At 26.9% G+C, this 15,468-nt stretch overlaps 1 protein-coding gene across 1 annotated transcript; it reads left to right on the forward strand.

Moving 5' to 3' along the window:
- The first annotated feature begins 11,459 nt into the window (after window positions 1–11,459).
- Window positions 11,460–14,830, forward strand: LOC114192470 (polygalacturonase-like). The gene is made up of 9 exons (XM_028082203.2): window positions 11,460–11,800; window positions 12,109–12,234; window positions 12,533–12,700; window positions 12,795–12,815; window positions 13,534–13,741; window positions 13,831–13,912; window positions 14,059–14,167; window positions 14,264–14,380; window positions 14,460–14,830. Exons 1-9 carry the CDS (start codon window positions 11,474–11,476, stop codon window positions 14,676–14,678), a joined length of 1,377 nt encoding a protein of 458 aa, XP_027938004.2. The 5' UTR covers window positions 11,460–11,473; the 3' UTR covers window positions 14,679–14,830.
- Window positions 14,831–15,468: the final 638 nt, after the last annotated feature.

The raw sequence follows: 15,468 nt of genomic DNA on the forward strand, positions 1-15,468 counted from the left end.
TAAGCAACGCTGAACCAAGAAGTATATGCAAAATTCCCATTCCAGTAATTAGAACCAGCTCCTATTTATCATGAAATTCTTTATCATTGGTAGAATAATTGATGCAACTCCTATTTATATTTTACCTAAATAAATTACAGGAGGTACTTCTTGAAGAAGTACAAGTTCAATATCTATATTGGAAGTATTATTCTTAATTTCACATGATTTAGTGAAATTGTGAAGTCGTAAGATTGGGGCATTAAGAGTTTATTAATTCTTAAAATGATTTTTCTTAAACCTTGTCTCTAATAATTTTTTTTAACTATTTTAGTTAAAGATGACAATTGTGTTAACATCTTTCAAAACGATTATAGAAATTTTAAATAAGCTTATGTATCATTATAGGAATTAACATACTTGTGAAATCTTTTTACCTTACTGATTTTTGTAGAGTTAGATTTTCTTATTGTCTTACCCTTTTTCTCATCAACTTTAATACCCATGGAGCTCACAAAAACTTTAGATAGACAACACAATCATTCCTAAGACACAATTTTTTCTTATTTACACATAATGTTTCTTTTTCAATAATTTTAAGCAAATTCTTAATATGTTATACAAGTTCATCCATAATCAAACTCTATATTAAAATATAATCAAAATAATCCGCAACAAATCATTTAAAATAATAATAAATTTTAATAATAAAAAATTGTAGGTACTATATTAATTTATTTAGATATTAATTTACAAAATAAAAAGTTATTAATTATTAAAATAGTTACTATTATAAATAAAAGATTATAATTGATCATTAAATTGATTATTAATTAAGTAGATTAAGTTAGAAACTAATTCTTTTGATAACTAAAACTTCGATAGTTAATATTTAGTAATTAATTTATAAACTAATTACTTTAGTAGTCAAACTCTTAATAATTAAATTTTAAAGACTAATTTACAGACTAATTATTCTTACACTATTAAAAAAATTCATATTTTCTGTTAATTTTGTTTTGAATTTTTTGTAAAAAATACTTTCAAATTTTGTTATGAAAGTTTTTTTTAAGAAATTGCTACCAATTTTTTTATAAAATATTTTATATAAAACATTTTTCACAACAAATTTTATAAAAAATACTTATAAATTTTATAATTTTGTAGGAAATAATTACCCACAAATAAAATACTTTCCAATTAAAATTCTTAAAAAAATGGTAGAAAAAAAATTTTCTTACAATTTTAACAAATTTGCAAGAAAAATCTCAATAATGTAAACTTTTGTAATAGTGATAACAAAATCTATTTTAGTTACTAATTTTTTTACTTAATAAATTGATATATAAATTGGTCATAATTTTATATCTCAAACAAATTTACATCATTTCATTATTATTAATTCCATCCAAACTTAAATATAAACAATCAAAATGCTACGTATGGTGAACTTAAACACCATTTAATGGTATCAAATTCTAATAAGAAGCATCTAGAAAAAAATTAAAATTGAGAGTGGTAAAATTAAATAGTATTCATTGTTTTTCTTAATTGGTGTAAATGAATTCTATTAAAAAATCTTTCCATCGCATTTTGTTGTCTTCCTGTGTAAAATAACGTGTATGAATACCTTTAATAAGTGCTTTCCATCAATTTTTACCGTTTTTTTTTAACTCTTAATTATGTATTTAAAAAGTTTAACTTAGTTGAGTTTATTTTGTCTCATTTGATATAAGTGGAGATGATCTTTTAGGATAAGAGAAATTGTTATTCTCGTAGCCTTGAAAAGAGAAAAAAGCATGAGAAAATTTGTTGGCTATTTACTGAATTGTCTGAAGTAAAATTATAATTCTTACTTTTGATACAATTAGATCGAACTTAAATTTTGATAGGAAGTTCATGATATATTAGTTTTTATTTTGGTCGTTGGGATTGTCAATTAAATATTTATGGTTAGAGAAATTAGTCTTGCATTGATATTCTATTTTAGATTTCTTTTTCTTTATTCTTCAAATTTGAGAACATTATTGTTTAGATTTATTGACTTATTTTAGACCCTTATTTGTACTTTTTGATTTGATTCTCTTTTACCCATATCTAAACTTAGTGGAGTTTGATTGACTAGCTTATGTCCGTAGATTTTACTTCTCACATTGAGAGGGTTTTTCCATATTAAAAATATTAGTGTTTTCTTTTTGTGATTATTATGCTATTTTTTTTTTATTGTTGCTTCCTCGGAGATTTTTGCAAGTTTTGAGAAATTATTTCAATTGCATACTTTGTTATTTTTTGTCGTGTTGTTATTTCTCCATTATAGCTCTTTGGTTTGGAGCTATATTTATTTGCTTGACCATTGGTTTTTTTGTTCAAAGCAAAGAAAGTTATGCATAAGTTGAGAAAGAGTTTATACTATGTGAAGCAGGTTCCAAGATAATAGTATAAGAAATTTAAGTATTTTATGTGTGATCAACATTACAAAATGACTACTTCTCATCATTGTGTCTTTATTATTAGAAAGTTCTTTTATGTTGACTTTATTATCTTGTTATCACTACAAGAAAAAATGGAATTACTGATAGATTCCAATTAATTTATAAACATATTTTGTCATATTTAATAGAAACTTTGGCATCCATTTTATGAAAGGGTTTACTAAAGAATTATAGAAAATTAAGTTATTGATGAATTTTCAAAAATATTAAATTATCACAAAGTTACCGATAAATTAAAAAAAAAATCAATTACCAACAAAATTATCGATGGATAACGACGAAATGGTCAAAATCCAAAGCGGGAATTTGGCACCCTTTTACCGATAGAATTTGCTGATGAAAAAAATTTGTCTATAGTTAAAATTATAATTTATCAATGAATTTTATCAATAAATTTTACTTTTTATCAATGAATTATAGTTAAATACTTTGTTATTTTTTGTCGTGTTGTTATTTCTCCATTATAGCTCTTTGGTTTGGAGCTATATTTATTTGCTTGACCATTGGTTTTTTTGTTCAAAGCAAAGAAAGTTATGCATAAGTTGAGAAAGAGTTTATACTATGTGAAGCAGGTTCCAAGATAATAGTATAAGAAATTTAAGTATTTTATGTGTGATCAACATTACAAAATGATTACTTCTCATCATTGTGTCTTTATTATTAGAAAGTTCTTTTATGTTGACTTTATTATCTTGTTATCACTACAAGAAAAAATGGAATTACTGATAGATTCCAATTAATTTATAAACATATTGTCATATTTAATAGAAACTTTGGTATCCATTTTATGAAAGGGTTTACTAAAGAATTATAGAAAATTAAGTTATTGATGAATTTTCAAAAATATTAAATTATCACAAAGTTACCGATAAATTAAAAAAAAAATCAATTACCAACAAAATTATCGATGGATAACGACGAAATGGTCAAAATCCAAAGCGGGAATTTGGCACCCTTTTACCGATAGAATTTGCTAATGAAAAAAATTTGTCTATAGTTAAAATTATAATTTATCAATGAATTTTATCAATAAATTTTACTGATGAATCCATTGCTAATAGAAATTTTCCACCGGTAATTAAAATTCTAATTTATAGACAAATTTTATTGATAAAAATTTTTATTTGTAATTAAAGCTGTTATTTACTAACGAATTTCACTGATGGTCCATTATCAATGAAATTAGTAATTTATATTTTTCAGTAAAATCCTTCGATAAATCAAAATTACCAACAAATTTTTTTTCATGGTAAAATTTCGTCAACAATTAAGCATATTTGTGTAGTGTATTATATGTTGATGACATATTTATTGTTGGAAAAATATTTCAAAGTTGACAAGTTAAAGAAGACACTTGGCAAGTCATTTGTCATGAAAGACATGAGAGTTGATAAAAAGTTTCTTGACATAAGTATCTCAAGTGATGGATGAGAAAATAAATTTTGACTATCATAGGAGCACTACATTAAGATGGTGTAGTATAGATTCCAGATTGAAAATGCTAAAGTTGTGAACATTGGTCATGCTACACATTTTAAAATTGTGCTAAAGTGTTAAAGAGAGTCCTTCAAATGAAGTTGAGAAAACATATATGACTAGAGTTCCTTATGCATCTACGATGGACAATTTGATATATGTAGTGGTATGTATAAGATCAGATATTGCACATGTGAGGTGTCATTGGATACATGATGCTTTGGATGCTACGTTGTTGAAGTTGGATAAATTCCAAACCAATGACAATGGTGTTGGTATGATAACTAAGGTTCTACCAAGACAAAAGTTTAAAGTTTGTTGTGAAATTGTCGGGTTGATAGTCACCTTCACATAGTTGTGAGGAGAAAATTATGTTGGGTTAGGCTTCCAACTATGTGTCTAAAAAGTCCAACCTAATGAAGCTTATTTTGTCTCACTTATCCTAATGGAGAGAGGAGCCTCAGGTCAAGAGAGAGTATTTCACAGCCTTTGAAAAAGAGAAAAATTGTTGACATATTTGTCATGTCGTCTCAATAAATTTGTTATTCCTCTTTCTTTATCGTTGGATTGAGTTAAAAATTTGATAGAAGATTAGTGACACATGCTTCTTCATTTTCATTGTTATTGGGATCTTCAATTGGAAGGATGTGGTTAGAGAAATCAGTCTTGCACTATGACTCTATTTTTGTTTCTTTTTCTTTGTTTTTCAAATTTGAAAGTATTACTATTTTGACATATTGGTTGTAGACACTTGTTTATGTTTTTTATTTGACTCTTTAATCTTAATAGAACTTGATTGATTGGTTTATGCCGGTATGATTTTAATTTTCACATTGAAAATTTTTTCTCTTGCTAAAAATATTATTCTCTTTTTTGTGATTATTCTTACCATTTTCTAGTTTTGTATTATTATTGTTTCCCATCACTTTTTATCAACTTTCACAGAATATAAAATTTATCATCTATTTTTAGACTTGCCCGAACTATATGTACGTCACCAAATCACATTTTCAAATTGGTTTACCTGATTTGAACAATGTAAATGATTTCTTGTACAATAATGGAGTATATAATTATGATTATGTTGTGTCCATAAAAATATCCAAAGTAAAATACAAAAAGAATACGTTACGATAGTAAGATGAAGTGCACAAGTTCACAATAACTTAGTCAAACTTATTCGACATAAACTATACAACCTTTTATGTTTCTAAGACTCACCTTCTCCTCCATACCTTCATCTTCTTACAAGTCAAATTTGGAGTATATCTTCTCATTGCATATCTCTCACCAAAACTTCCCTTTTTTTCCCTTTATCATCCTCTAGAATAATTTGGTAGCATCACCAAAATATGTTTGTGGAGGAAAATTTTTTAGAGAATAGTTCATTTTTGTATAGAGAATTTGAAATTTTATATGGAAAAAAATAGTTTGTTTATTTTTTTTTCTAAAGAAAAAAATTGAAATTTAAAAATCTACGAAAATAATTTTATTTTAAATTTATAAAATTTAAATTTTACGTAAAAAGTAAGAATTTAAATTGTTTTATATTTCTCTTCTCTTTTATTCGTTTATTTTCTTCATATTCTCTCCTTGGTTTGTCATTAAAGTGTGACCAAATTAGTTTGAGATTAACAAGGCTTATCTCTTTGTTCTTGCAAATCAGTGTTATTTTTCAATTAGCATTATTTAATATTTTATTGATCAACGTTGAAGGAAAACATTACCAACTAATATTTTTGAGTTAACAAATATTACTTAATTGGTAGTTAAAATATTATATCTAAATAAATAAAAAAATAATAAATTTAATTTATAGTAAAAATAAATTAATGTATACATTTAATATATTTTCTGTTCTGACATGATCCAAGTCCATTCGGTAATAGTTTTTTTTAAACAATGGTTCTGAGACCATGTTAGAAGTGAATTTTTCAATGAGACCTGAGCCTAACCACATAAGATACCGACACCACTCTCAACCCAAAACCTTAAGGCAATGGGTTTATGGGCCTTGATCCTTATATGGTGCTCTACTTTTTCAATTCTGGTCAATGTGGGACTTAGACTCACACTTGGATTCCTAACAACCATACAAATAAATTAATTAATGTATACATTTAATATATTTTCTGTTCCAACCTGATCCAAGTCCATCCGGTAATAGTTTTTTTTTTTAAACAATGGCTCATACTACGTTAGAAGTGAATTTTTAAGTCTAACTCAGTCCCACAAAATCGACTTATAAGGTAAAGTTTGCACCTCATTTATATCACGAAATTATCTTATTTCTGGTTGACACGAAACTTCCAACCTAATATAAGATCATATAGTTAAGAATATTAACATTTGAACAAGAGAAAAATGTTTAGTCAGCAATGTTGTTCCTAACCATCCTAATTATAATATTGGACACGCATAATAAGATGAACCAAACTTTCACTCTGATGTCATTAGTGATTATTGCATGCAAAGGTATGGGAATGTCTGTACCCTCCTTCAAAGTATAAACAATGCACGAAACAACTAATCTCACGAAACCCTGTTACTTAAACACTTTAATATTCAAACTATAATTAGTATAATCTTTTAGATAATTATCATAAAAATAAATAATAATTTATCTTTCATGTTGGTTTATTTTTAGATGATAGTTTAAAATTAATATACAACATGGACTTGTATTTCTCTAGTAATTCATCGAAAAAAGAACAACTACAATATTTTACTGTTCATCAACATGATAAAGTCAAAGATTTTTTTTCTTTTACAACTAGGAATATATAATTCCCATATATTTTTTTGAAGCAAAAATGACATGATTCCATGAGTTTTTTTTTCTTAATTAACGACTTAAATTATCCATAAGACAACATCATTAGCTAGCTTGTATGGAGTATACGGTTAATCAACCCACTAATTATGATTAAAATCTGATAAAAATAAAGAGTGTCATGGGAATTAATGACTTGTACATGTTCTCTAAAATAAAATGTTAAGGATATCTATTTAGAATTATGTCTACATAAAGTTCATGATTTCTTCTACGCAAAGTGATTTTTTTTGCCCTTTCAATGAAAGTTTTAAAGGTTCTCCTATTAACTTCAAGGTCAGGGGATGCAGCAAATTTTGGTAATGATTTGCATTGATCTTTCCGAAAGTATAAACTAATTGACACATTAATTATATTTTAATTTAATCAATATTTTTAAGTTTGTGTCTTAATACGTTTACTTATGTTTAATAGTTATTTTTTTTTTAATTATTTTATTTTGTTAGAATATGATATACACCAATAAAAAATTAATACGATCAAATTTATATTTAATTTTAGTTGTTAACATCATAAAATTGCAATATTGTACATTTTAATATCATTTTTAGTGATTAAAAATTATTTTGTTCAGTTCGAAAACCATTAAACCTTACATTAAGCGGTTTTATAACTAATAAGTTTTAAGAACATTAAATATATGACAATTTAAGAACATGTTTTACCTTCTTCTTTCCTTTACATATATTTATATATTTGGTAAATTTAATTATATGTAGCTTTTAAAATGACAATAGCAAAGTAAAACAAATATTAAAAACAATGATACTAAAATATTTTATCCAATAAAAAAACATTCTATCGACGATAAAATAATGAAAATAAAAAGTTTTGTCGAAATTAAAAAACGAAAATAACTTTTAAATATATAAATTCTCAATTATATGTGAGAGTAAATAACTACCATCAATTATGCATTTTAAGATCATCAGATACATTTATAACATATTAATACATTAATATGAGGTATCTCTAATAAAAAAAATGTAATTTGTGATTTTTACAGTTATATAGTTATTAATAAATTTATTTTTAATTTTCTTTTAATGAAATAATTAATCATTGAAGTAAATCATAATTTTATGTTTCAGTTTTTTATTTAATTATTATATATAATTGGTTTAATATCTCTTTTTATCATAGTATTTATAATAATTATTTAATATTTTCACCCAATTTATTTTACTTGATGTGGTATAGCTATTTATTAAAATGAATCATCGTAATTCCTTTAATTGTTAGAGGGTGATGATTTACACATTGATATATTTATATTTGGGTTAAAATGTTTTTGGTTTCTTAAATTTGAAATTTGGAATTAGTTATTATTTGAAATTTTGGTATAATTTAGTCTCTCAACTTTAAAAATGTGTGAATTTAGTTATTTTAGCCAAATTTTGTTAAATTTATTTGATAATTTAGTCCCTTAACTTTAAAAATGTGTGAATTTAGTCATTTTAGTCAAATTTTGTTTTTATTTGATGTTTCAAATGCGTTTTTCCGTTAACATTGAAATAGAAATGTAACAAACGGTGTAAACAACTCAAATACGATCATGAAACACTTTAAAAACTTTAAATAAATTTAACAAAATTTTATTAAAAGAATTAAACCCACGTAGTTCAAGTTAGAGAATTAAATTGGACAAAAATTTTAAAAATAAATTAATTTCAATTTTCACTTAAAATAAAAAAAAAATGTATTTAACACTTTATGTTTGTACAAGGGAACAAAAATATTCATGTCATTTTACTAACTAATGTTACTACCATAGGGACCATGTTCCTTTTAATAAATTGAACAAAATTTTGTTTAAAAAATTAAATTCACATATTTTTAAAATATAGAGACTAAATCGAATTAAAATTTTAAAAATAAATTAATTTTAATTTTTAATTAAAGTTAAAAACAAAAAATATTTAGCACTTTATATTTCTACAAGAAAAAAAAAATCCGTATCATTTTACCAACTAATGTTATTACGAAAGGGACCATGTTCCTTTTAATAAATATTGAAAAGCTAAAAAAAATATTAAACAATTACTATAAATAGTAAAAAGAAAATGTTGTTATTAAACCTATATAATAATAGTTATCATTTTAATAAATAATTTTTTTTCAAGTCAAGTTAGTTAGAGAAATAAGTAAGACATTTTGTAAATAACTCATACGAAACGTTTTCAATCAAAAAATTGTTTCCAACAATCAAAGCAAGACAAAATATAACTCAAAAGTAACTTGAGATTGTAATAGCTCATTCATGTAATATAGATTAACAAATCCCAGAATGGAACCTAATAAACTATGTCTTTTGTATGTCGTTCCTCCTTGTCGTTTTTTCAACATTACTTTAAGAAAAGGACAACTAAAATAGAAAAATTCTACTTAAAAGGATTTATGTACCTTATAACTTTAAAGTAGAAATTTATCTCTTTTATATTTTTGTGATAAAATCATATTCATATTTTCTAATACACTTATTTACCTTTTTATTTTATTTGTAACTTTTTTAACTTTTTGCTTACAAAAGTACTTAATTTTTATTTTAAAACTTTTAAATTTTAATTTAAGTTCTGGTCCAAATTTTCTAAATAAATTATTACAAAAATAAAATAGACATTTAGCATCGACCTAAAATTTATACTAATTATCTAATAGGGTTGGATTTGCATTCCATGGAGAACAAACACTACAATCATGAGTCCAGAATCTCTACTGATTTTTTTGGTGTTGTCTTTGCTGAACGATAAAAGTAAAATGTATTGGTATTTTAAATATCTTTTTAATATATTTTAAAACGTAAAATTAGTGGTAATCAGTGTATTATAATAACACAGTAGAGGAACAGTACAACAAAATCAATAGAGAATTCAAACTCCTACGATCATATGTGTTAATTTATTAGTGTGGACCTTTCAATAATTAATTTTTTATTAAAGTAGATTAGCATAGTCGACAGTAATGATTTTTTTTATTTTAAAAGTTATTTAATTTAGTGTCGCTAAACCATTTCTAGATGATATTTGTTTTCAATATTAATTTAGTTTACACTTTTTAGGTGATACTAATGAAAATAATTTTAAAATTGTCGACAGTCTATATATATTTTCAATAAAATAAAATACAAATGAAAAACAAATTATAATGAACAAAGGAAATTAATGTGGATAAAATAAGTGATATATGGATGGAAAAAAATAAATGTGGATGAAAAAAATAATTATAAGAAAATTTATATAAAAAGTGAGAAAGAAAGACCATAGAGAGGAAAAGAGAAAAATTATAAATGAAAAAATTTGTCATAAAAGCCTTTGAATTAAAAATAATTTAGTGTTCATATTTATTGTCACGAACACATAATATATATATATATATATATATATATATATATATATATGTATATATATATATATATATTATCAATTTAATCGGCACTGACATAAATAAATATTAAAAATTTAATTTAGTTCATATTAACTTAAATAAATAATAAAATAATTAAAATTAGTGTCAACTTAGTTGATATTAATTTAAGGAAATATAAATACTAAAAATAGGATTAATAACAAGCATTTTCAATTCTTATTTTTTTTAATATATATTTCAAATAGACCTTATTTTCATAAAGTTTGTATCATATTTATAACATATTAACTCATTGTTATTTTATATTGATTTTGTAATTAACCAAACCAGTTATTTAAAATACTTACTTTTTGTAAATTACATTTATCAAGAATTAAAATATAACTAATAAATTAATATATAAATTGTTTAAAATACGTGTATAAATTGAAATTGTAAACAATAAAATAAGATAAGTAGGGTAGTTAGCAATAAGTTTATCAAAACTTTCACATAAACGAGAATGAGTATTAAAATTAAACACACCTCTTATAAACCTTTTCCCCTCCCAACTTCTATGAAAACACACCCGTTATCATACCTATTTGCATTGATTGCACCTAAAACATATATATAAATGGAAGGTGACTTAGTTCAAATAATATTGTTCAATTTAATTAGGAAAGATTACTTAAGCTCAACCCTAAACCCTAACATAAGTGGTAAATGTATCTTTAAAGAAGTCTGTCAATAAATAATTTTTTTTCATAAGTTAACATTAATTTATTAGTAAATTAAAAATAATAATTTAAAAAAATTATGACTTGTTATTACGATTATCATCATATACATAAATTATTTTGTATTCATAAAAAAAAAATCATCTCTTCCTTTTTATTTTCTAGATAAAGAAGATATCATGCAGTTGATGAAATTCATAGAAAGCCTATGGAAAACTAGGTCTTACAAGTGAAGTATTCCAATCCTTAATTTGAAGTTAATTAAGCCAACTTAAAATTGTGTCTAGGGCTAATTGATACATATATACGTAGTTACGTAGTAATCATATTTACTTATCATTAATATTTAGGTCATATTTTGACATACATATCACATAAATGAACTGACACATTGGTAAACTTTGTGTATACAAGCATGTATGGAGCAAATTAAAGTCATTGAACCCTAGAGATTCTTTCGTCTCAATCACTCATACCCTAGCTTCCCATACCGTAACATAAGAAGAAAAAAAAAATACTTAATCAACTCCATTATTTCTTTCTCTATAAATACACAATCTTCTCATCAATTCCTCACCAACTTGGATATATCGGCCATAGCCATTTTCATGAAACATCTTTCATTATTCAAGATAGCATCAATTCTCACTTTCACACAAAGGGAAATCCAACAAACAATGGCCCTCCCAAGACACCAACTCTTTTTGTTCCTCGTTGCCATGTTTGTTTCTTTTGCTGATAGCACAGTGCCAGAGGACCCACTTAGGTTATTTCATCAGGCTTCTCCTAAAGACAAGAACTTCATCATGCAGAGTACACAACATGTTTTGAAGTTGAAGAGTTTTGGCAAATTGGGTCTCGTTTCTTCTTCGCTTAAAATGGTTAACGTCAATGATTATGGAGCTCATGGAGATGGTAAAACTGATGACACTCTGGTAAATATTCTCACCTCATAAATTCATGTCACATGCATCTTCTCACTCACACTTCCTAGTATATATAGTAACCAAAAAAAAATATTAGATATATTACAAATTAACTTTTTTTCAATATACGTAAATTTACTTATTTATCACTAACTTATGAGGATTAGACGTAAATATTTACTTCTTTTATATTTATTAAATATTGATCATTTGTATAAAAATGTCATCACGTACTTTTTTATATTAAATTTAGTGATGTGTTGTGTTAGTAAATATTTGAAGTATTCGTTTTTGCTTAAATGGGTTGGTTACTTCAGGCATTCAAGAAGGCTTGGAAAGTAGCATGTTCATCTGCAGGAGCAGTTTTTGTGGTGCCGCAGAAAAGTTATGTACTCAAGCCAATCACATTTTCTGGACCTTGCAAATCCAACATCGCAGTACAGGTTAGTAAGGCACAGATTCAAATTTGCAGTTCCAGAGATTCTTAAAAGCATTAAAATTATATGTAAATAATATCCGCATCATAGTAACAGTTAGATCGAACATTTACCATTAGGTTAAATACTATAATTTTTAGTCTGAATGCAACTCTTTTTACTTAAGAATGTAACAATCCAAACATCATGATTCGATTATGACTCAATTCACTTGATTTTCACCGGAGGACAATTGATGTCATGTAGAACGGTAACATAGATTAATTATAAGGGATGAACTCTTGATTTCTTTTGTTTTTATCAGATATCTGGGACCCTTGAAGCATCAGATAATCCATCAGATTACAGTGGAGACCGCACACACTGGATTATGTTCCACAGTGTTCAGAAACTATCAGTTAATGGTGGTGGAACCATCGATGGAAATGGAAACATATGGTGGCAAAACTCATGCAAAAGGAACCACAAGCTTGTAAGATATATATTATACTGCAATATTGTTATCTTTGATTAGTAATATATCATATTCAAAACCTAACCATTCTTCTGTGTTTTTCCATTTGCAGCCTTGCAAGAAGGCCCCTACGGTATGTATTGCTCTCTCAATTTGGATTAAAATCTATGGATTAATAGAAAAAAAATATATTTAAATTCGTTATAAGATTATAAGATTAATTATGTCTATATATAAAGTTGGTTTGGTTAATCCTTTTTGAAACAATTATTTATTACAATCAATTACTTTTACACAAAAAGCTCTCTAGTTACTCCATTGACATTTTCTTTTTCTAGTCAAAAATATAATTATGATAAGTGAATTTCTTTGATGAGTCTCTCTCTTTCATGAGTATAGGAAAACGCATTAGGATTACTCCTCTCATTTATTCCACCTTTTTTATGGAATACAAAATGACACTACTGAAGCTGGGTTGTTAATTAATTAATTAATTAAGTTTGTTTTTCTGGTTAGAATTATACAGAAATATATTTAAAAAAATAAAGGATAATTGTAAGAAAAATAATAAAACTTTTAATACATTAATGTAGCCAACTAAAAGAATTTTATATATAAATTAGACTTGGTATTATATATGCATTTTGTGGAAAGTATTAGTTATTATTTCCAACGATAAATTATTTGTATGATTAAAGAAGACTTAATATTATTGCATTGTCTTCTGTAAAACATACATGATATTTAGAAGAAATAATAATAATTTAGCCAAAGTGGAATATGACAGAAGAAGATCCATTAATTCACTGGTACAACCTTCAAATGCTAACAACTGTTTTGTATCTTTGCAGGCGTTGACTTTCTACCGGTGCAACTACTTAACAGTTGAAGATTTGACGATAAAGAATGGCCAACAGATGCATGTGTCGTTCGAAGAATCTAAGAATGTTATAGCTTCTGGTCTCACTGTGACAGCACCTGAGGATAGCCCCAACACTGATGGAATTCACATCACAAACACTCAAAACATCCAAATCTTAAACACAGTTATAGGAACAGGTATTCTTAATCTACATGTTCCGCGTTTCAAAACAATAAAAGTGAATTTCTTAAAGTTTCTAAATCACTTTCGGTTTCAACTCTTGCAGGTGATGATTGTATATCAATAGAAAGTGGATCCACGAATGTGCAAGCCACAAAAATAACCTGCGGACCAGGCCATGGTATCAGGTACCTTCAACAACATAATCATCACAATCTTCTGTATACCTTAACTGAGATGAAATAAAAAGAACTTTTAATATTGTTGAGACTTGTTCGCACATTGCTATGATTATTTTGAAATGTGACTGTGTTTGCAATAATAATGATATCAGCATCGGAAGCTTAGGGTCTGGGAAATCCAAGGATTTTGTTTCAGGAGTAACGATAAACGGTGCTAAATTTTCTGGAACTACAAATGGAGTAAGAATTAAAACATGGCAGGTAATTTGAAATTTGAAGAACCATTTTACCATAGTGAGTATATATATATAATCGGTTTTGGTTAAATTTATTGTGTACGTGCGTGCATGCATGCAGGGAGGTTCAGGAAGTGCAAGCAACATCAAGTTTCAGAACATTGAAATGGACAAAGTAATGAACCCCATAATAATAGATCAGAATTACTGTGATCAAGCGACACCATGCAAAAAACAAGTAAAAACAAATTAAATTTAAGTTATTTATTTATTTATTTATTTAATTAGTGATGATTAATTAGGTTATGTTGTTGCAGAAATCTGCAGTTGAGATCAGGAATGTGTTGTACGAAAACATAAAGGGCACAAGTGCTTCTGATGTGGGTGTGCAATTTGAGTGCAGCGAGAAGTTCCCATGCAAAGGGATAGTGTTGCAGAACGTAGAGCTTGAACGTGAAGATGGAGAAGGGGCCAAAGCTTCATGCAACAGTGTTCAATTGTCCTACAGAGGAGATGTTAACCCTCAATGCCCATAGCAATACAAAACACACACTTCCAAATAATGCAACATTAATTGTTTTGCACATAATAAGGCTAATTCATTTGTATAGCAGCCAACAATCATATTTGTATCATATCTCATCATTTGTTCCATGTTCCATAAATAAAATTTACTTATCATACTTTACTTTATGATTAACTTTCAACATTATACACACACATTAGGATTAATTTAAATAGATGATGTATGCACTTTAATTTAGCTATTTGTTATCACTAGTGCAGTAAGGGCTTTTTGCCCCGGTTGTTTTTCTCATTTTGCCTCGGGTCTGGAACCGAGGCATATTGGGACGAGACCTAAAGACACCCCTTTTGGCCTCGGTCGTTACCCGAAGCCATAAAATTCCTTTTATGCCTCGGTTCTAAATGAACCGGAGCCATAGTGTTCTGTAACCTCGCCAGCGAAAAGCAGCAGCCACCACCATCTTCTTCCACCGTGACCGCGAGTTCCGGCACCGCAACAACAGCCAGCGTTCCGCAATAGCAACAGCATTGTCTGGACCTGCAACCACCAAGGCAGCACCTGCAACGTTCACCATCAACACAGATCCACTGCCTGCACGCGAGCCAGATTCGAACCATCATCAACGCTCCGCAGATCTGGCAGATCTGAAACTGCGACCAACGCCTCCATTGCAGCAACGAGAGCAAGATGCATTCTTCGCAACGCTCCAACACTGATATGCACCATTAACGCTCACGCAAAGCTTCATTGCGCCGCGACACACAACCTGCAACAGCAGCGTCAACGAGCCATGGAACCTG

The sequence above is a fragment of the Vigna unguiculata genome, chromosome 7, assembly GCF_037176805.1.
Source record: "Vigna unguiculata cultivar grain cowpea cultivar isolate G323 ecotype 2 chromosome 7, ASM3717680v1, whole genome shotgun sequence".
NCBI lineage: Eukaryota > Viridiplantae > Streptophyta > Magnoliopsida > Fabales > Fabaceae > Vigna > Vigna unguiculata.

What these genes read in the sequence shown, in the direction of transcription:
- LOC114192470 (XM_028082203.2), top strand. Translation starts at nt 11,474, where the DNA reads ATGAAACATCTTTCATTATTCAAGATAGCATCAATTCTCACTTTCACA. An exon ending in AATCCAACATCGCAGTACAG is followed by an intron (nt 12,235 to 12,532) that starts GTTAGTAAGGCA and finishes TGTTTTTATCAG; the next exon opens with ATATCTGGGACCCTTGAAGC. An exon ending in CTTGCAAGAAGGCCCCTACG is followed by an intron (nt 12,816 to 13,533) that starts GTATGTATTGCT and finishes GTATCTTTGCAG; the next exon opens with GCGTTGACTTTCTACCGGTG.